At 46.5% G+C, this 22,801-nt stretch overlaps 1 protein-coding gene across 3 annotated transcripts in view; it reads left to right on the top strand.

Annotated features, from left to right (window-relative positions):
• The window catches only part of SLC23A2 (solute carrier family 23 member 2), a 133,276-nt gene that overhangs the window by 69,764 nt on the left and 40,711 nt on the right, over positions 1-22,801 (top strand). For all 3 annotated transcript variants that reach the window (XM_039224187.1, XM_039224195.1, XM_039224199.1), the window contains exons 5-7: positions 9,954-10,052; positions 18,504-18,620; positions 20,732-20,889. In XM_039224187.1, coding sequence (XP_039080118.1) covers positions 9,954-10,052; positions 18,504-18,620; positions 20,732-20,889 — 374 coding nt within the window. The remainder of the gene's footprint in view (positions 1-9,953; positions 10,053-18,503; positions 18,621-20,731; positions 20,890-22,801) is intronic.

The following is a 22,801-nucleotide window of genomic DNA, read 5'->3' as shown; positions in this document are numbered from 1 at the left end:
CTCTCAAAATAAACTTTTAAGTTCTGATTATTTAAAATGTTTCTTTATTTTTGAGAAAGAGAGACAAAGCACGAGCAGGGGAGAAGCAGAGAGAGAGGCAGACACAGAATCTGAAGATGGTTCCAGGCTCTGAGCTGTCAGCACAGCACCCAACGCAGGGCTCGAACTCATGATCTATAATTCATGACCTGAGCAGAAGTTGGACCTGTAACCGATTGAGCCACCTAGGTGCCCCTCAAAATGAACTAACTTAAAAAAAAAAAAAAGGGGCGCCTGGGTGGCTCAGGTCATGATCTTAGGGTTCGCGAGTTCAAGGCTCATGTCGGGCTCTTTGCTGACTGCTCAGAGCCTGAAGCCGGCTTCGGATTCTGTGTCTGCCTCTCTGCCCTTCCCTGGCTGCTTGCTCTCTCGCGCACGCGCGCGCTCTCTCTCTCTCTCTCTCTCTCTCTCTCTCTCTATCTCTCTCTCAAAAATGAATAAACATTAAAGTAAACTTTAAAAAATGGAAGTTAAAGTTGTAGAGAAAATCCCTGGATCAGAGAGTACTTCGAGGGATTGGAGGGCAAGCTGGTGGTGCTCCAGCTAGAGCTGTGCCTGCCATTGCCGAAGGCCACAGCCTCCTGGTCTCTATCTGGGATGTTTGAGAAGTAAATGAGATCATGCGTATCACTATTAGATCATGTACATAGTAGGCGGTTAGTAAGTGTTTGCTCCTCTCCTGTCCTTTATCCCCACTGTGTTCCCAAAACCCGAGATCAGCAGATGGGCAGGTAGCGGATCTGAGACAGACAGATGCACTGAGTCCTGTACACCTCTAACTGGCTGTGGGAAGCCGTTCTGCCTGACTGCTTTGTCAGGGCTTCTCTAGGGCTTTACTAAAAATTTTTAAAAAAATACTTATTTTTGAGAGAGCGAGCTACTGAGCAGGGAGGGGCAGAGAGAGAGAGAGGGAGACAGAGCCCAAGCAAGCTCCATGCTGACAGCACAGAGCCTGATGTGAGGCTCAAACTCAGGAACTGTGAGATCATGAGCCAAAGTTGGACACTCAGCTGACTAAGCCACCCAGGCACCCCTGTCTCGGTATTTTTAAAAGCCTCAGCCAGGACCTTGGAGGGAAGAACTTGAGGTCTGGGGTGAAGTCTGCATTACAAATATAACTCAGACCCTGAGAAAGTTACTTAAGCTCTCTAAGCATCGGTTTTCTCATCTCTGAAATGGGAATAAAAACCGCAACTATCTCAAGTTTGTTACAAGGATTAGATGAAATAAATGTAAATTTATTAACATGGTGACCTGGCACATAGTAAGTGTGCAGTAAGTAAGACAATAAAGAGAAACTGGTGGTTAGTGTTAGCTAAACTGTGAAAATGCTTGCCAAAGAGTCTTGAACTAAAACATTGGATGTTGCCCTCAGATGAAGGAGAATCTTTTTCTCCATCCCATCTCATTGATGGATTACCCTGTGGCCATATTCATAGTAGCCCAGATGGAAGGGGTCCCACTCTCACACTGGAAATGGTGGTGAAGGTCTGGAAAAGATCCCGTGTACTGCATGGTTGTAAAGCAGAAAGTGTACGTCTTTCAGTGTGTGCATATGTGCACACAGGCAGCTACTGTGCAGACCTCTCTGTAACCTGCTTCCTTGCATTTAGCCAGAAGTCCTTGGCTTCTTTCCCAAAAAGTACAAATGTATTTGTTTCATCCTCCTTAGCTGCATGCAGCCTGGTATTTAACTCGCTAGATGTATTATAGTTTGTTTCTTGTTCCTTAAAGGGAGCTCAAGTTCTAATTTTGTATGTTTTAGGCAGTAAGTAATAGATCTACATGATTTTCACAACTTAAGAGGACAGAGGGTATAGAGTGAAAAGCCTCTGGCCGGGTTTTGCATATACCAGTTCTCCCCACACACTCGTTTTCAGAAGTGGTTTGTGAATGTATAAACAAATGCATTCTCTCTCTCCCTTTTACACACATATGTGTGTGTATCAAAATACCTGTCCACAGCTCTGCTCTTGCTTTTTTCCGTTACTGGTACATCATGGATTGACATAATGTATGCACCTGTATCAGAACATAAAGAACACCCTCATTCTTTTTTTATGTTTGTTTATTTTGAGAGAGAGAGCATGGGTCAAGGAGGGGCAGAGAAGAGAGAGAGGGAGAGAGAATCCCAAGGTGGCTCTGCACTTTTAGGGCAGAGCCCGACATGGGGCTCGGTCTCACAGCCATATGAACATGACCTAAGCCAAAACCAGGAGTCGGATGCTTAACCGACAGAGCAGCCTAGGCGCCCCACCCTCCTTCTTTATAACTGCAAAGCAGTCTGTGGTATGGATGCAGCGTAATTCATTTAACCATTTCCTATTGACCAGCATTTAGATTGTTTCTAATGTTTCATGATTACAGTTGCAGTTCAGTGAATAATCTTGCGCATAAGTCATTGCACTGAGATGTAATAGAATGATAAATTTCCAAGAATAGGACTGTGGGGGACAGAAGCTGTGTGTCTGGGTAGGTAGAGAGGTACCACCAGGTGACCTCTGTTAAGGTGACCTCTGTTAAGGCCATTTTCTCCCCATCAGTAGGGTGTGAGTGCCTGTTTCCTGTGTGCCTGCCAGTGGGATGTGGGTCACACTGGGCTCTTGGCCAATTTAGTAGATGGGGAGCAGTTTCTGTTATAGGTTTGTTTGTTTTTTGAGTGTGGTGGTTTTCAAATAGTCAGGAGCCACTTGTATTTCCTTATTTTCCTATTGGGTTATTCATCCTTTTCTTGTTGGTTTATATCCCTTACATATTCTTTATGTATCAAAGGATTTACCTTAATATCTATAATATGTAACCACCTAGCAGGAATGGCAGACACTGGTGTTACGGGTAGAGTTGCTGCAACCTGCTGGGTGCGCTTGGGATCTGTTCTGGAATCACTCTGAGGATGGGAGTCCACAGAGACCTCTCCAGCTAAAACTTTTTGTAAATCTCTCTTTAAAAATTTTTTTAAATGTTTATTTTTGAGAGAGACAGCGTGAGTGTGGGAGGGTCAGAGGAGGAGTCACAGAATCCAAAGCAGGCTGCAGGCTCTCAGCTGTCAGCACAGAGCCCGATGTGGGACTTGAATCCACGAGCTGTGAGATCATCACCTGAACAAGCTGTGAGATCATGACCTGAACTGAAGTCAGATACTTAACCAGCTGAGCCCCCCAGGCGCCCCTGTAAATCTCTCCTTGAAGGGAGGATGTTCACCTAAAGGGAAGTGCCCAGCTCAGTGTTGGCATGAATATGTGCCCAGCAAATGTCAGCTGTCTGTATCACCATCGTCAGGGGATGTGTGGGAGGAGGAGCACAGAGGGTTTTCTTAGTCAGCTGATAACAGGCACACCAGCCCACCCAGTACTTTGAGATAGGGGCTGGAATTGGGGAGTGGCAAGGCACCTCTGGCTCCTCTTGAAGGACAAGTTGTGCTGGGGGACAAGCGGGACATACCTAGAACTCCCAAAGTACTTTGGCTGTTGCAGCCGCAGGTGCCCCCTGGAGAAGGCTGAAGAAGTTAAGACAGCCCTAAAAACCCCTGCTGGCAGTGCAAGTGAAGGGGGGCTGCAGTAGGTGCTCTAGCTGATTTCACTTGCATGTGACCGTCAGGAATGTCCTTGGGGCTGCCATGTTTGAAGAAGCAATGAAAACAAGGTTAGGGGCTTTGCTGCCCCACACAGCTTTAGGGTTACTAGTGTTACGTTAGTTCTGTCAGCTATATCTTTGGAATATCATAATCTAAGATCGACAGACTCTGGAGATTAGCATATGTTATATTATACTAACTTTGATTTATTTTTAATGCTAGTTAATTTTGAAATTTCAAATAATATTGAAAGTGGGTGGCAGATTTTTATGTTCATTTAAAACAGGTTTGGGTTAAAGGCTGAGAAATACTAATCTTGATGTGTCTATTCTATTAAGTTTATTTATTTATTTTGAGGGGGAGAGAGAGAGAGAGAGAGCATGAGCTGAGTAGGGACAGAGAAGGAGGTGGGGAGAGAATCCCAAGCAAGCAGAGCTTGAACTCAAGAATCGTGAGATCATGACCTGAGCTGAAATCAGGGGTTGGACACTTAACTGACTAAGCCACCCAGGTGCCCCTTGACACCTTGATATCTCTATTCTTTAAGCACATTTCAATTGTAGGGTAGATATGGAAACTAGAGGAAATAATCGTGTGTGCGCGCGCATGTGTGTGTGTGTGTGTGTGCGCGTGTATGTACAGGAGGGTAAGAATAGTGCTACCTGAATAGGAAACAGTTAATTTTGGGTACTTCATTATTACTCTGAAAGTGAATAAGTATTTAATGGCTCGCTTAGCTACTGAACACATGATAGTGGTGGATGATTTACATCAGACCCCAAGCAGGTGACAACTGATTTCCGAGCCTCTGCTCAGAGACATTGAGGTTCCCAGGTCCCTGGACACTTACAGGTGATGCACTGTAATTTCTCTGTGAGTAACACAGGCTCATTCACTGTGTTGAAACTGACGTTGCTATGATACCCTCAGCGTGACACTGCTCAGCTGTTGCTCCTGCATCTCCTGCTTCCCATACGTTTGGCCATCTCAGGACTGCTGTTTACAAACAAGGACTTTACCATTGTCTTTGTTTACTAGAGATAAAACACTTGAGTCAGAAAGACATGCTTATTGAGCAGGTAGACACTCTCCTACCCAAAGACTGCATGAGCCCTGCATGTTGAATAAGCCATCAGGTGGACAATTGTAGGCAGAGAAAACCTGTTTAAAACACAGCTGATGGAGTGATTATACAATATTGGTTGAGAAAAAATTTAAAGGTATCAAGTCTGCTTTAAAATAGTTTTGGGGAGGGAAAGGACATCTTGTTCTCAAAAATAATCTGATTTTTTAAAATAAAAAGTAGATCAGTTTCCTCAGATGAAAGATCCAAGATCCCCAGTATCTGCCATGCTATTAATAACATAAAACCTGTCTTACTGCATTTGAGATTTCCAAGTCATGTTTTATTTCCCAGTTGAAATAATATTTAGAGTTTCAAAAATGTGAACCTTTAATAGTATCAGCAACAATTTTTTTTATCCTCTTTAAAAAAAAAAAAAAAAGTCTGTGCCTTTCCTGAAGAACAGATGTTAACATTTGATTTTTGAAATTTCCCATTAAAAAAAGTATCGATCAACAGAATGGCTAATTTTATAAACCACAGGAAACATTAGTAAAACAAGCCAGTGTTTTATCTTGTCAATAACGCTGGGTTATTTCCTGCATGCGCACACAGTGCGGGCAGCAGGTCAGATGGGTGCCCTGGTGGGCGTACCCCCTCCCCCTCCTCCGTTGCCTCAGCCTCTCTCTGGTGCTGCATCTGCCTCTCCCTTCAGGAGACACTTGGTTGTCTCCCACTTGCGCCAGAGCCCACTACCTTCCGGGCTTGTCCCCGTTGCCCCAGGACATGGGTGGAGTGCTGGGGCAGGATGGGCGCGGCGCGTGGGCAGGGTTGCAGTGTGGCTGTGGAGCAGGAGGCTGATGCGGATGGAAGGTGGCCCGAGGTCCCAGGGGTGGCTTGACCTGTGGAAACGTGTTAGAAGTCCTGGTGAGGTTATTTAGGTAAGTAATAATTAGAGTTGAATAAGCGCCCTGCACTGGCCTGGGAAAGCAAGCCTCCCGTGTGCCTTCTGTGAAACACCTACCCTTTGGATTGGCGTACAAGCACTGCTCTTGTACCGATTTGTGTCTCTGCCCCTCGCTGCTCCAGGCTCTTTGGGCCAGGACCCACATCCAGTCAGCCACCAGGTGAGTGAACTGGATGGTGGCCTGGGCGCTTGCCCCGTCTGTCCCCAGCATTCAGTCCAGGGCTGGGCTGTTGCCCGTTGTTCTGCAGTGGTGTCTCCCAGGCGCCCACCTGAGCAGCTGTGATGCAGTGCTTCCATCAGGGCCGGCCCCGGGGGCGTTAGGCCCCATGCCTGCTCTCTCCCAAACCAGTCTGTCTCCCCCAGAGCACTGTTAATGCCTCGGCCCAGGCTGTTGTCTCTAGTGCCCAGCAGTAGCCTCATGTAGGGTCTGTCTGCTGCTGGTCCTGTCGCCGTGCCCTTTACTACACGTCGCCCTTCCACTCTCCCTCTGCCGTCAGAGTGGCCGTCCACAGGACACGTCTGATTGTGGCGCTGCTGTGCTTGGCGCTGCTTCGTGGCTCCCTGCTGGATCCCATGTTGAGTCAGAATCCCTTACAGCCTGGCACCCACTCCAGGTGGCGCCGCTGGGGGCCAGCAGGACCGCATCCGCATTGCCTGGCACAGCAAGTGCTCGCACAGTTCCTCGAATGAATACGCGAGCCTTTCCCTGGGCTGGGAAGCCTTTGCATTTTATGGCACTTCTCTCACTGTAAATGTGGGTATGGAATAAGTCAGAAAAGGCGTGGGAATTGGTAACTCCTGCCAAAATCTCTTTGGGGCCAGTATACAGATTGAAAAAAAATCATTGAGGTGAAATGCACACAAATGGTTAACAGTATCAATTAACTTTTACAGTGAACAATTCAGTGACATTTAATACGTTCGCAGTGTTGTGCAACCATCACCTCTGTCTAGTTCCAAAACCTTTCATCCCTAGAGGAAGCCCTGTCCCCGTAGAGCAGTGGTTCCCCACGGTGGCTGGCAATGAGTGCAGATGTGGGTGAGTTACAGCCAGGGCAGGACCTTGAGTCAGATCTGGGTTTCTCTGATGACTTAGTAACTGACCGTTGTTGTTGTAAGAGAGTTCATCCTGAGTGTGTGTACTTCTTGGCATCTCCGTGGGCTGAGCGCTGCTGTGATAGGACTTGGAGCGTGGCTCTTGATAGTTAAGAGTTTCCTGTTGTGGACTTGAACTTGGCTAGGAATGACTATGTTGCCCGCAGCCGGTTTTATGGCCAAACAAATGCCACAAACCCAGTTAGCTTGGGGAAAGAGCTATTGCGTTTCTGAAGAGGTAGTTTAAGAGGTAAATTTTTATTTGAAGAGCTATAAGAAAACTGTGCCCTATAAAAATTAAGTAGGAGGTAATCAAGATCTCTGGCATACTTTTTTTTTTTTTTTACACAAATAGTTTATTGTCAAATTAGTTTCCACATAACACTCAGTGCTCATCCCCACAAGTGTCCTCCTCCATGCCCATCCCCCCTCCCCCCTGGCATACTTTAAGAATAGCCTCATACTTGGGTTATTAATCTGCATGAGAAGTTTAGTTTTTCACTGGCCTGATTTCTATAAAAATAAGTGGATTGAAATACCTTTGGACCTCCTCAACCTAAGCTATCCTGCTTCGATCTTTAGTTTTTATAATTTCTTCCCTGTTGTAAAGAGAAGTTGTCCTTATTCTAGGAAGTTCCCAAAATATATAAAGGGGGAAAGGCCGAAAAGGCCCTACTGACTAAACACAACCATGGTTAATATTTGGTGGACATCATTTTTAAAAAAATTTTTAAATGTTTATTTTGAGACCGTGAGAGAGAACGGGACTGAAAGGGGGGAGGGCAAAGAGAGAGGGAGGGAGAGAATCCTAAGCTGGCTGTATGCTGCCAGCACAGAGCCCAGTTCAGGGCTCAAACTCACGAACTGTGAGATCATGACCTGAGCTGAAATCAGGAGTCAGAAGCTTAACCAACTGAGCCAGCCAGGTGCCCCGGGTGCCAGTATAAAGCAGTATACAAATAAAAAACCAGTATACAAATAACACACAAATACATGCTGTTCATTCATAAAAGACCCAGATGGTGAAGCAGCATTAGGAGTGAAAAATGAAAAGTGCCCATTGTTACTTCTTGTCCCCAGGGCAGCCTTCCTGTTGTTGGTTTGAGACCTTTCTGGATCCTTTCCCAAGTGCTCAGACAGGGAGGTTATTAAGATTTTATTATTATTGTTTTTAGCATAATTGTGATAATTCTACGCTTACTGTTTTGTGGCTCTTTTCAAAAACCATATTTTTTAGAGTTCTTAGCAGTACATCAGCTTATTTTTTTCTTTTTAAATGGTTTTTTCTTTATTTTTAATGACATTATTTTTGAAATGGATATACCATAATTTAATGTTCATCTTTATTTTTTCCCCATTGGTTCTAGTATCTTTTTTTTTTTTTTCCTGGATGAACATTTAGGTTGTTTCCAGGGCTTCGGCATATTAAAAATAGTGCATTCATCAATCTTGAATGCACATTTTATTTGCATGGATATTTCTAGAGGATGGTTTCTAGGAGTATAGTTGCTGGATCCAAGAAAATACCTGTTTTAAGTTCTAGTGCTGTTACCCTCCACAAAGGCCTGTCCACCAAGAACATAATCTTGCTGATAACCACACCCTAGTGAACACTAGATTCATCTTTTAAAATACTCCCCTAATTTATGTTAAAAATAAAATTAAAAAAAATTTTCATTTCTATAAACTTAAATGAGATTCAACAGCTTTTCATGTGTTTTAGATAATTCAATTTTTTTCCTGTGAATTGTATGCACCTATCATTTGCCTGTTTCCTCTGGATTGTTTTATTGATTCGCAGGTATTGATGAACTACTGGCACCAACTTCTGTGGGCCATAGACGTTGCACTGTACCTTCTATTATGCCATCTCACCTTTTATTTCTCTTTAGTATACTTTACAAATAGCAGATGTAAAAGTTTTTCTATACTTGGTCTTTTTTCTCTTATTCAAAAAAATGTAGTTCTGCTAAGGCACCTGGGAGGCTTATGCAACTGACTGAGGCTCAGGTCATGATCTCAGGGCTTGTGAGTGCAAGCCTCATTTTGGACCCTGTGCTGACAGCTCAGAGCCTGGAGACTGCTTGGGATTCTGTGTCTCCACCTCCCTCTCTCTGCCCCTCCCCTACTTGTACTGTTTTTCTCTCAAAAATAAACGTGAAAAAAAATTTAACACAATGTAGTTGTGCTATCATTCACACATACGGTTATTTTCAGTATTAATGTTTCAAAATAGATTTCTAGAAACGGAACCATCTGGCTAAAAAGTAAAAATATTTTGGGGCTCCTGGATGGCTCAGTTGGTTGAGAGTCTGACTCTTGATTTTGGCTCAGGCCATGATCTCCTGGTTCATGAGTTCGAGCCCTACATTGGTCTTCATGCTGACATCGTGGAGCCTGCTTGGGATTCTCTCTCCCCCCTTTCCCTTCCCCTCCCCTGCTTGCTTATGTGCTGTCTCTGTCTCTGTCTCTCTCTCTCTCTCTCAAAATAAATAATTTATAAATAAAAATCAGTACAAGTATTTTAAAGCTCTGTGACAGGCTGCCAGAACGACTCCACACGACTCCGAGTGCCCTGCAGGGCAGGCATGGAGGGTGGTAGCCTGCCGGTGCCCAGGAGTTCCCTTCTTCAGGATGAATTCTGTCTCTTACCTTGAGGGCCCAGAAACTAGATTATGTTGGCAATAGTGGCCACCACACCACACACTACTGCCTGCATGTACCAGCAGGCTGGTTTGTGATGCACCCACGGTGGGAAGTGTCTGCACGCTGGGCCAGCGGCAGTGCCTGAGCTGCTCCCCTGGGAATGCCACGCAGAATCGTTAGCACATGGTGACCTGGGACAGGGTCTTGACCCAGGCAGCCCAGGCTGCTTCCTACCCATCAAGCCAGCAGCTCCGGTGCCCAGCGGTGCCTCCCTTGGCCCTGGATGCTGCTACAGTCCCTGCCCCGTGGACTTTTCTGGGGTGCTCCGTGTCTGCCTCCCCCATGGGACCCACGATGCATTTCTCCTCAATCGGAAACACTTGTGGGCGCCGATGCGGCATGCTTCTCAGGAGTTTCCTTGAAGAAAATGCCAAAGTTGGCTGATTGGTAGGCAAAAACACCCAGCTTGCGTCTGCTGTGAAACTTACAAAAGGCATTTGGGGAGAATGTGTCCACACAGCAGGGCGGTGTACGGTGAAACAGCCTGTGAATGAAATGTTTTTCTTCAGGTGGTGATAAATGGAGGCGCCACGTCCAGCGGGGAACAGGACAACGAAGACACCGAGCTCATGGCCATCTACACGACAGAAAACGGCATCGCAGAAAAGGTACTCCCTTGCCCCAGCCTCCTCCCCGTCATGGGACGTGGCTGTCCTTCCCCAGACTTGTCTCTATCCTCCCGAGTGGCTGTGTTCTCTTCATAATGGAAGTAGAAGGAGTGGCGAGGAGTAGAAGTGGCGAACTTTTCCTTGTCTTAATGGCAATTAAGGTGAGACCCATACAGAAGTTCTTACTTTTTAAAGCCTTAGCCAGGATCCTGAGGGGGGTGGTTAAGAGTGTGAGTCTGGATTCAAGCCTGGGTGCTAATGTGACCCGGGCCCTGAGGGAATTACTTAAGGTCTCTGGACATCATCAGCTGCCTCATCTCCAAAATGGGAATAAAAGTGTCAGCATCGGTCTTCAGTTGTTGTGAGCAGTACGTGAACTAGTAATCTGTGTAGTGTTTAGCACTGTGCCTGGTACATACTCTGTTGCAGTGAACCAGATCATACAAGAAGCCAGCTGTAGCTTGTGTAAACTGAAGGGGCGGAAATCATGTGTCGAGGTGGGGAGAAGCTTCCCCCCCATCCCATCTCCTTCAGATCAGCCTGTGTGACCCTATCACAGAGGCCAGAAGAGGCCTGCCCAAAGAGGACTCAGGTGCCTTAATTTCTTTTTTCACTTTGTATTGGTCACTATGCCTAACACATGAGGAGTTTGACAAAGGATATTTCCCGATTGTACTGCAGCTCTGAGACTTCTCAGTTTTTTTTTTTTTTTTTTGAGTTTTATCTGGTAGACTCCTAAAGCACATTTTGTGTTCATTGTGAAAATTCACTAAATCAATCCGTTTCTGTATTTCTAGAGCCACTGTATTGTATTTTTAAAAAGTAATCTCCGTGTCCACTGTGGGGCTCGCCCCCAAGACCAAGAGTTGCATGCTTTGCTGACTGAGCCAGCCAGGGTTCCCTGGACTGGACTTTACATGGCATACATCTTTAATGTTTTAGAAACGGACCACTAGAAAGTTGATACATGTGAACATACCTCCCAGCTTGCGCATTAGCACAGATTTACCGTGCCATCACTAAAGTGGTAAAGAACAAGGAAATTATATTGAAGTTCTGGAATAATTAATGTTTTGTGTCTGTGTATGGTTTCTTTCTTTCTTTTTTTTTTTTTTTTTCCATTTTTGGCTGTTTTGACCAGTATTGCTTTTTGGTCAAGCTACCATAAATTTTGTGGAGGCTAATTAGATTCATGCTGAGTTGTTGAAATGCCTGTGGTTCTGGATTCTAAGCTGCTCCTCAGAGTGCAGAAATTCTAGTAGCCACTATTGAAATGTTGACCGATGCCTTCATCCGTAGCTGAGACACAGTCCACAGAGCGAGATCTGGGCGGCGAGCCACCGCCTGCTTGGGTGTCGGCATCCAAGTGGTACATCTTGCAGCAGAGGGCTTCTGAATTCACAGACTCATTAGGCTGGATCCATTTCTGGGTTCTGGGCCCTTAATCACAGTCACCAAATTTCCCGGGTATAGGCTGTCATGTTTTTAGACTTCCTCCTCCAGTATACAGTAAATGATGGTCATCTTTTGAAATGAATAGCAAGGAGCATTAACACTCGGGGCTTTTTAACATCTCTAGTGGTTCCTTTTACTGATGCTAGTGAAGTGTTGGCAAGAAAAATGTCTAGCTCATTTATATTAGCACATTTATGCTAGACTTCTTTTACCTGTTTGAAAATCATTTTCATTGTCTAAACTTTGATACATTTGTATTGTCTTAATTACCAGTGGGATGGAGTATCTTATTTCACTGGCCATTTTTCTTGTTTTATGAAATGACAAGTGTAGGCAGAACAGCTGCTGTGTATCGAACAGTGCTAATGGTCTAGACATTGGGTTGAAAGCTTTAAGCAATGGGTCACATCCAGTCCTTACCATAGCCCTATTAGAAAGGTGATCCCACTATCTCTGTTTTAGAAAAAGAAAATGAAATATTTAAGTTTTCTGCTGTCTTGAATTTGTGCAAAGAAAACTTCACACCAGAGGATGCTGCCCTTTGGGATCTGGCGTTCAGAGAGGGCAGCGACAGGCTGTCTCCAAACACCTGAGTGTGAATAACAATGGGATTTGCGGGAGAGATGGGAGATGGGAGGGGGGGGGTGGCTGGAGGCTGGAGAGGTCATCTCACGTGTGCGCCATGTTCATGCTTGTTTTCCTAATTATAGCGAGCCTTCAGTTGTCATACGTTCCCTGACGTTATACAGAATGTGACTTAACTACTTATGGTAAATGCTGGTTAGTATGGTATTACTACAAAATACTGGGCTCAAAGAGAGTTATTCCTGAAAGGACCAGAAGGCTAATGCCTTGAGTCATGGAACAATGAATCTGTAAGACAGTGTTGGGACCCCACACCCAGTATGTTCTGAACTTGACCTCAGTATCATTGTGATTCTTCAGGGAGGGATGTTGAAGAATTGACTTTGCTTATAGAGAGGACATTCGGAACAAAATGAAGTAAATACAAGTAGAAGGTTTCGGTGTTCCCATTGAAATATCAGCATTTCGTTGTTTTACAGATTGCCCACAAAATATGTTTACAGGAGCATGTGAAGTGGTTGCAGTGGTGTTGGGCAATTTGTTATTAATCACCGTTGTAGAAAATCAGGTATTTCTGGTAATTACTAAAGAGCAGCTCTGTTTTTCCCTAGGAGGCCGTGTGGTGTGGTGGCAAATGCAGCCTTTGGGGACAGCCTGTCTGTTCACTCAGCCTCTCAGATTTGCCAACTCCTCACCTGTAAAAGGGAGTTGTAACAACATGTGACTTCCCAGGGCCATTGTGAGGAAGAGAGGACAGAGTGTAAAATAGTGTGAGGCTTTTAGGAAGCAGGGATTGTGGAAATGAGGAAACGGTCACAGTGAACTAGTTACACTGTGTCCCCACTTGAATATCCCACCCTACTTGGCACTGGGATCTTTTGCTGCCTCTTGTTGCAACAGCTGTGTGGTTGAGAGTTCGTTGTATAGAAGAGAAACTTAATTTCATAACGTTGAGATTTTTTATTTTTATTTATTTATTTTTTAATATTTTTATTTATTTCTAGGAGAGAGAGAGAGAGAGAGCGTGAGCAGGGGAGGGTCAGAGAGAGAGGGAGTCACAGACTGAAACAGGCTCCAGGCTCTGAGCTGGCAGTCAGCACAGAGCCCGACGCGGGGCTCGAACCCACGAACCGCGAGATCATGACCTAAGCGAAAGTCGGACGCTTAACCGACTAAGCCACCCAGGCGTCCCGAGATTTATTTTTAAAGTTAAAGAGGTTTTTAACTTTCAGTCCTTGTGGATTCTCTTTTACACCCCCTCCCCCCCTTTAATTGAGGCACCCGTAGCTCTTGAAAAAGGAAGTTCTCTTGGAATAGACTAAACAAGAACACAGCATTGGTAATTTTTGAAGCTGGAGAGAGATATGGGGTGGGCATTCCATATTTCTGTCTTTGTATATGTTTGAAAAATTGTGTGATACAGAGTTGAGAATAATTAGGTCATAACTTATTATTGCTACTCTGTCATTTTCTGGTATTGATTATAGCTGAGGAGATACCAGGTCAGTCTTGTTTTCTTCTTTTTATCAGTATCTTGATCTTTTTGACTTTTTTTTTTTTAGATTCTTTATTTATCTTTGATATTTAATAACTTTACTTAGATATGTTTTGATGTTGACCATTCTGGGTCAGTTTTTTCTGGCACTTGGAGTATTTAGCATTAAAGATTCTGTTACTTAGTAAAGCTGTCTTGAATTCTATCATTATTTTTTGTTTCAATCTGTTTTTTGGGTTTTCTTATTTGGGGAAGTTGGATCTCTTTTGCCTGCCTTCTCTGGCTGTCATTTCATATCTTTTTTTCTCCCCTTATGTGGTTTGATTTTTTTTTTCTTCCCTACCCTGTGACCTTTACTCTGTTATTCATGATGTCTGTTTTCTCATGTTCTTACCACTTCTACTCTCTGTTCCTTTTTTAAAAAAATTCTGTCCACATTCTACCAACTCCCGTTTTATTTCCCTTTGCTCTTAAATTTCTATTTTAGGACTATTCTTATTACAGTTGAATTTTATTGAATTTTCAAACTATCCTAATCTGTGCAGTATTGGTGGTATAGTACCTTCCAAAATGTCTGAATAGTTTTTCGCTAGTTCATTGAATACTTGGTGGGTCTTTCTAATTTGCTAAAGGTGCCCTTTAGTTCTTGGAAATTTTTAAATCTCTTCGATTAATTCCTATCTTCTGTTTTCTTTGTTCTATTCTGACTTAAGAAGTTTATTTATTTTGAGAGAGTGTGTGAACTGTGGTGGGGCAGAGAGAAAGAGGGAGAGAGAAACCCAAGCAGGCTCTATGCTGTCAGCACAGAGCTCGATGTGGGGCTCGAACTCCTGAACCATGAGATCATGACTTGAGCTGAAATCAGGAGTTAGACGCTTGACCAGCTGAGCCACCCAGGCGCCTCTGTTCTATTCTTTTAAAAAGCCTATTATTTCTGAGGCACCTGGGTGGCTCAGTCGGTTAAGTGTCCCACTCTTGGTTTCAGCTCAGGTCATGATCTCACGGTTCATGAGTTCCAGCCCCACATTGTGTTCTTCGCTGATGGTGCAGAGCCTTCTTGGGATTCTCTCTCTCCCCCCCCCCCCCCCCCCCCCTCCCCCTGCCTCTCCCCTACTCATGCTGTCTCTGTATCTCTCAAAATAATAAATAAACTTAAAAAATAACAAGCCTATTTCTTGTCTATTTTTGTCTTTTCTGTTATCTGGAGGAGAGAGATCTTTGACTCTCAACCCTTTTGTTGAACTTCTTCCTCCTATCTGTTTTAGTTTCTAGGACCTCTTTTACTATTCGATTTCTTTTTCTAATTTTTGTAAATGTTTTATTTATTTCTGAGAGAGAGATAGAGACAGCACGAGCAGGGGAGTGCCAGAGAGAGAGGGAGACACAGAATCTGAGGCAGGCTTCAGGCTCTGAGCTGTCAGCACAGAGCCCGATGCGGGGCTCGAACCCACGAACTGTGAGATCATGACCTAAGCTGATGTTCGACGCTTAAGCAACTGAGCCACCCAGGTGCCCCAATTTTTTTCTTTTAATTTCGTTTAATTTACTGTTTAAGTCTTTTCAAATGGCATCTCTTTACTCTCAGGCTTAAATTGTTTTTATATTTGTGAGGATATAGGGTTGGTCTCTCCTCTTCCCTCCCCTTCCCTTCCCTCTTCTCTTCCTACTGACCCTATTTTCTCTCTTTGGTTCTTCATTTGGGAGCCTTCCCTCATTGTCTCAGGAGTGTGAGGAAAAAAAAATATGACTGGCATCATTGTGTACAAGTGAAATTTGTCTTTTGGTGACCCTTGACACTCAATAGCCAGGTTGTCACTGTGGGGTGTATAGACGTTAGCATCTTGTCTCTGGGGCTGATCACTTCCTCCAGAAAGGAATCGTCTCGTCTCCTGTGGGTGTTAGCCTGGCGTCTGTAACCTCGCGTCTGGCATTCCAGAAGTAGATGAGGACCCCACTGTCCATAATTACATTTAACCTCATGTAGTTATTTCTGAGTCTGAAGTCTTTCTGGTTCATGTTCTTCCAACAGTACATTTTTGTATCTTGAAGGACGAGGATGGCAGTCGGCAGCGGGGTATCTGGTCGGTTTGTGGCATTAAAACCCATCCTCTTCCCTTTCCCACTCTGGTCTGTATCTGTAAGCAGAGAACCTGTCTGGGTTCCTTCTGGTCAACCGGCTCACTTCTTCACACTCTCCCTCTTTAAGCACCCAGGGTTTAGATTCCTTCCCTCTCCCCAGTGGGTCACGGTTCATGCAGGTGCTTTATGTTTTCTACCAATGCGTTACCCTAACTTCTCCTGTCCTTGTTTACTTCATCTTTGTAAATGTGTGGTATGATCATGCCTTCTTTGTGCTTGCAGGAGTTAGAGGAAGTGACAGGTCGTAGTCTACAGTATTTAACTGGAACTCAAAAGCTATTCCTTTGAAAAGACCAATGGAATTGATCATTGGTGGACCTGATTAAGGAAAAAAATGAGAAAGCACAAATAAACATTAGCAATGTGAAGAGAATCACTAGAATAATGTTGCTCACAGTGTTACTGTAATGGGTTGTACAAATCTGTTAATTGTACTGTTAATATGTACTTTGTTTTCAGATATTTTTTCTTTGTGGGCAGTAATACCCCTGCTTGTGAGGCCATGGGTAATAAGTTGGTATTGGATTGTCCTTTGTATAATCCATAATTGTATCATGTAAGTGAAATGGCCAACTGAGTTCACAGATTCTCAAAATCTGAGTTGAGGGTTCTCAGATCAGGTTCAGTGATTAGCCAGATGAATTCACAGAATTCAGGAAAGCTACTAAACTCATGATTATGGTTGATTTCAGCAAGAGGATACAGACTAAAATCAACGGAAGAGTATGTAGGGCAGCATCCAAGGAACTGAAGCTTTTCATTGTCTCCTCCCAGTAGGGGCATGTGGGCAGCACTTAATTATCCCCAAAAACGATGTGTGACAACCCTCAAGGAATGTTGTCAACCAGGGACGCATACGCAGGCCTTGGCATCCAGTGTTTTGATTGGGGCCAGCCATGTTTGCTATGGCCAACCCACACACGTGGCCGACCGTAGCATCCAGCTCCTCCAGCGGTCAGATTGGTGCCATGTGGTTCAGGGTCCCCACCACAGAGGACATTGTTAGCATAAACTACTTGGAGCAGCCCAAGGCTCAAAGTGGACACACTTTTTTTTTTTTTTTTTAATTTTTTTAAATGTTTTTATTTCTAGGAGAGAGAGAGAGACAGTGTGAGCAGGGGAGGGTCAGAGAGAGGGAGACACAGACTCTGAAACAGGCTCCAGGCTCTGAGCTGGCAGTCAGCACAGAGCCCGATGCGGGGTTGAACCCATGAACCGCGAGATCATGACCTAAGCGAAAGTCGGACACTCAACCGACTAAGCCACCCAGGCGCCCCAAAGTGGACACACTCTTAAGAACAGTATATTCCCAGAACTCACAGGCTGTCTCCCACTTGGCAGGCAAGGACCAAGCTGTTTTTTTGAAATGTGTGAAGGTTTGGACATCCCAGACCTGCTATAGTTCATCTTTTCCTGCACATCACCACATACCACATACACATGTACTTTCTCCACTGCCTCTACCAACAGGTTTTTAAAAGACCCACATAGTCCATTTTTAACTCGTTCAGGAATGCAAATCTGCCAGTGTCCGTCCGTTGTTTGAATGGAAGAAAAAGTTCTCTGAAAGGTCATACTCCGTTCTCATTTGGATTAACTCAAATGTCAACTTACATCAGACATTTACTTTTAGGCTTTAGAAGGTAAGGCTGAGCTGTGTCACTCCTTTTCTTTAAGAGTATTTGGCCCCAAATCGCTGTACACCTCTGCGGGGGAAATCAAGTGACAAACAGGGAGCCTGCATCTTTCTGTGGACCGTATCTGTGGACAAGAGGGCACACAGGGGGCTGGATATAGTCAGAAGGTCGCCATCCATCCTTACCTTTTTTTGTGGAACATCTTTTAATTTTGTTTCCTATTAGGCACTCTTTTAAGGACAAAAGACTTTGAAAAAAAAATGCTCATTGTGGATTCTAAAAAACTTTTCATAGAGTTTAAAAAAAAACAGTGCAGTTTTGAGGGTATGTGGGGAACTTGGGGTTATCTTGAGTTTTCTGTTAAGCTCAGAGTAATACAGACACTGACTGTAAACGTCTAGACTATAACCTAAAATATCCAGTCTTGGTGGAGATTTTTGGTTCAGAAAGCATGCAACATCTAATATTTTTAAAGTCTGTAGTAATGGGGGTAGAGGAAGAGGGAAAGAGAAGAGGGGGGAAGAAAAATCCCTGTTTCCTGAACTATAAATGAATAGTTTTTGTTTTTTCTTTTAAACAAGATTGGAATCTTCTATCCATGTACGTTAAATTTTGCTCTTTTCACTCGGCACTCTGTCTGAGCAGCAGTGTTTTGATAGGAGGGTGTAGAACTTGGGGCTTGTTTTGTCTTTAGGCTACAGAGATCTTTCTCCTGACAGGGATCGGATGGGGTAGAAGGGGCAGATTAGTGCTGTTTCAAAATGGTGAGCATTTCATAACCTTTTTTCCTTTGGGTCACTACTCAAGGATTATTCATGCCAATGTATCACTTTGCAGGGTCAACTTGGGAGCATCCCTTTCCATGGAGGGGGTCCCTAGGTTTGGGGAGAAGCTCCGAGCAAGCTGGGTGCTCTTGGGGGTGCATCAGTGACCGGGGATATTGAGCCCCCAAGCTTGAGGACAGCTTGTCTCACTGAGCGGGTTGAACATTGTATGAAAGGCAGCCAACGCGTATTTTTACACCAGAGAATGGCCACCACTTTTTAAAGTTGTTTCTCAGTAACCACGTGCTGTAGTGAGCTGAGTTACTATTACTCCTTGCTTTTGTGAAAAAATTCCTTTTCTCCCTCTCGCTCGCAGAGCTCTCTCGCCGAGACCTTGGATAGCACTGGCAGTCTAGACCCCCAGAGATCGGACATGATTTACACCATCGAAGACGTCCCCCCCTGGTACCTGTGCATATTTCTGGGGTTGCAGGTAAGGTGGTTCCCTTAGGATGTGACCACCAGCAGATGTCCGACTCCTCCGTTTGGATTCTTTAAAAATTCAGTTTCGATTTTATTATTTTATTATTTTATTCGATATTTATTATTTTTATTGTTTATCTTAACTCTTTTAAGAATGATGCCTGGGACTTGTTAGCCTCCATTTCAGGGTAGTGAAAGGAAGAAAAGAACAGGGGGAGCTTAACCAGGGAGCGGAGGAAGGAAAACGTTCAAGGAATGAACAAGATCAGCGATGTGGATGGAAATAGCAAGGACTGTAGAGGTCTAGAAAGAGGGGAAGACACAGAGAGGGAGGGAAGAGCAGCTTTCATCTTCATTCCTACTCAGGCAGTCCATCCGTGGTCAGTTCTGCCACGCAATGGGGGTGGCCCTGAGAAGCGCGGGTTGGCCAGGACATATGTGGGAGGTTTGGTCTTGTCCGTAAAGGGAGGGAGACGTTGCTGTGGTAGAGGCTGCTTTGTCTGCTGCAGATTGCAGCGGGAGCAGAGTGGGCAGGCCACCAGGGGAAGGGGGGCGTGGCGGGAGGGCTGACACAGAGCCCCTGCATCTTGGGGTATTTTCCTCCCCTCTTCCCTCTCTCCGTCCCCCTTTCCCTCTTAGGGACTGGAGTAGGGCTTTTGGAGAAGGACAGAAGCTTTTCCCCCTGGCCTGTATTTGCCTTGGTTGTTTTAGCCTGGACTCTGTTTGAGGTCTGACCTCCCTTTCTTCCTTTCTCAAGTTGGAATGGGCTGTTCAACCTGAGGGATTTCAGATGCTGAGAAAAAGCGATCCCATCACCCCCACAGGTGTAGTTCCTTGGAGGGAGGGCTGTACCTGCCCACACCTGATGCCTTGGCCTGGTTTCTAGCACACCCCACCTCCCGCCCTCATCTCCCGCACAGGCAGTAAAGCACTTGGTCACCTGGACTGAAAGGTGTCTGATAAAGGAGTCATGGCCAGAGGAGCTACAGGGTCTTTAGCTTGGGCTGAGTATCCTGAATCAGGTTCAGGAAACTCGCTTTCGGGAATGTTTAGGTTATAGATGTCTCTAGAAGTGTGCCCCGGTCTAGGATTAGGAAACCCTGTGTGCAGCGTGCCTTTCTTGACCGTATGCAGTGCTCTTAAACTCGCGAGCAGCTCTGTGGAGTCCTGGACAGGAGCGCTCTGTTCCCCGCGTGGAACTCCCTGTAGTGCCGTACAGCTGAGCGTCAGGGCTGCGGGCAGCCCGTTTTGGCAAACGTGAGCAGAGACGGGGGGCTCGGGTAGGAAAGCGGGAAGTGTGCAGAACAGAAGTGGGGGCCGAACAAGCAGGCCTGTGGGAGGAAGGGCCGTGAGCAGGGAGTGCCGGGAATGTCCCGCCGGGGCTGAAAGGGTAGGGGCTGGGGCCCCAGGGAGGAGGGGATGGGCTCCTCCTGGAGGATTCCCACAGCTGCCATATGTCCAGAACCCTTCCCTGATGGTAGTCAAATAACGCCGGACCCTAGAAAGAGATGGAAAACACCCTGTGCAGTGAAGCCTGTGCAACTTCAATCCACAGACCTCAGAGTATTAAAAAAGCAGATTAATTATCCCAAAAATATAGACGTAGAAGTCCACATGAAGTATTGGCAGATCAAACCCAGAAGAAAAACCTAGCACGACGAACTAGGGTTTGTTTCAAGAATGCTACCGCGCAGCAACACTCGCGTCACCAGATCACAGGAAGAAAAGACCTAAGACTTTAGCAGTTGATGCTAAAGAAGCACTTGAGAGAAGCAGATATTTTCAGTAAGAGTTGTGTAAATAAACGTCAGCAGTGCTTGGATCATGTGCTCTGTGCAGGCCTGCACTTAGGTGAGCAGTAAGACAGGAAGATGGATGAGAAAGAAGTGCTGGACAACATTGATGGTTTGGCACATGATGGGCACGTATACCCCAAACCAGAGATTCTTCACATGGGCTGTATTTAAAAACCAATAGGGGACTTGTGGGGATGAGCACTGGGTGTTATATGGAAACCAACTTGACAATAAACTATTTGTAAAACAAAAAACAAAAAACAATAGGGGGCAGAGTTAGCATAAAGTCCAAAAACTTCCCCCAACCATCTCCTCTCACCCACAGCACTACCTGACCTGTTTCAGTGGCACCATCGCTGTGCCCTTCCTGCTGGCCGATGCCATGTGCGTGGGGTACGACCAGTGGGCCACCAGCCAGCTCATCGGGACCATTTTCTTCTGCGTGGGAATCACGACTTTGCTGCAGACAACGTTTGGATGCAGGTGAGATTGGGGTGCTGGATTGGGATGCTGAAGCCCCCTAAGGTGATGAGCTAATGCCACTCGCCTAGGGCCGCATGGAAGGACCTGCTAGAGTTGGCAGGGGCGTGTCCTAGTGGCCCATGTGCCCTGACTCCCCAACCCTGTGTTCCTTCTCTTGGTGGGTGGCCCTGCTTCCCGCCCAGGTGTGCAGGCTGGAAACTCAGACACCCTCTCGGCCCCTTCCACATGCCCAGCAGGCTGGCTCGTTCTCTCTGGCAGCCCCTCTCTGCTCTGCCTCCTTTAGTTCAGACCTGGCTGCCCCGCTCGTGCCCAGTCGGTTTCCCCGCCTCCAGAGCTACCCTCCTCACCCCTGTGCCCCCACTCTCCTGCTGACCCTGCTTCTTCCTCCAGGCTGCAGCCCCAACCCCCCCCCCAAAAGGCCAACTGCGCCCCCTCTTCAAGTTTGCTCTGTATACAGTGGCGCCCCCTTCCTGGCCTGCCTCCGAGCCCTGTACTCACGCTGCGATGAGCCCCCCCCCCAGCCTGCTGTCTCACCGTCCTGTGCTTGGCTCCCTAGCAGCCAGGAAACCCTGCTCATCCTCCCGACTTGTCCCCCAGCCCCCGCGCCCCCCCCCCCCCCCCCCCCCGCCCCTGTGAAGCATCTTGTGTCCTCAAGGCTCCGTTGCTGCCTCCTTTGAATCCCCACACATGAATCTTGTCTACGGTCTTCTAATGTGACTTCTTTCTACTTTGTCCTCTTTTGTGTCTTTTTCCACTGGATTGTGCTCCCCTCCTTGGTGCCAGGGCTCTGGCGTGTCCATCTCGCACCCCCGCCCCCAGCTTAGACGGGTGTGGAGCTGGCCCGAGGAGAACGAGAACCGTCTTGGCCTGCCTCCTCTTGCAGGCTGCTCTCGCCTCTCCTCTCCTCTTCCACCCTCTTCACAGCACGGCCTCTTCCTTGGTAACCCGGGCTCTGCTCCCCGGGTGGGGCCTGCTGGGGCAGGACTGTCCCCAGGGGAAGGGCAGCAGGACACACTGACGGCTGTCTCTCGCTCGCTCCGTTAGAGACGGCCAGAGGAGGGGTTTGCCTTCTGGGGGGCGGGAGAGGTTGGGAGGCAGCTTGGGAATCACGGACTGTATTCTCAGGAGTCGGAATCCTCAGGGACCTCAAGAGGGTGGCTCTTCCTTGGGGACGGGAGAAATCTGGGCAGGACCGTGAGCTTTCTGGTTGGTGGTGCAGGCAGTGTCCTGGGAAGAGATAGGGCAGCTCCCTGCAGATCTGCGGACGGAAGGACGGCTGTGGAGGCCGCCCGGCTCCTGGAGCTGCCCACCCCCTGCCCCGCGGGCCCGCCTGCAGCCACTGCTCTGAGCAGATCCGCTCCCCCAGAGGGAGGGTCTAGGGGATCCGTGAGGGGAGGGGCAGGGTGTCGTCGACCTGCTAGGGGGGAGGGGGTGCGTCCTGGGCATCCCAAGGACTTGAGTTATTTTCCTAGAGCCAGGTAGCTAACTTTGGCTGGGAGCATCTTTCAGTCTTCTGCTGTAACACTCAAGATTTCGGCACTTCAGGTCTAAGTGTATTAAAAAAATGTTTGTTGGCTGACTCTGACGCATTACCTGGCACACAGGCCTCTGGTTCTCTCGGGGAGTTGCTCTTTTTCTAAACAACTGACTCACTGTGGAACTTGTATCACAAACCGTCTGTGAACCGGCCAGTGCTGTGGTTGAGAATCGCTGGTTGATCTGAAGAGGGGAAGGGGTGCATGTGTCTTTATTGTGGTAGCATACGCACTGTGCGCTTAGCCCCAGGAGGCTAGTCCTGACCGACCGTGGAGCCCGGCCGCGGCGGACACAGGTGCCTGCTGGTGACACGGAACGGAGGGTTGGGCACGTTAGGTGAGGACTCGTAGTCACAGGAGGGTACCCATTCAGGACC

The sequence above is a fragment of the Hyaena hyaena genome, unplaced genomic scaffold (genome assembly GCF_003009895.1).
Source record: "Hyaena hyaena isolate Hyena2069 unplaced genomic scaffold, ASM300989v1 scaffold_16, whole genome shotgun sequence".
Classification (NCBI taxonomy): domain Eukaryota; kingdom Metazoa; phylum Chordata; class Mammalia; order Carnivora; family Hyaenidae; genus Hyaena; species Hyaena hyaena.
Note: the sequence above shows the minus strand (reverse complement) of the source record. Positions and strands in the feature narration are given on the sequence as shown.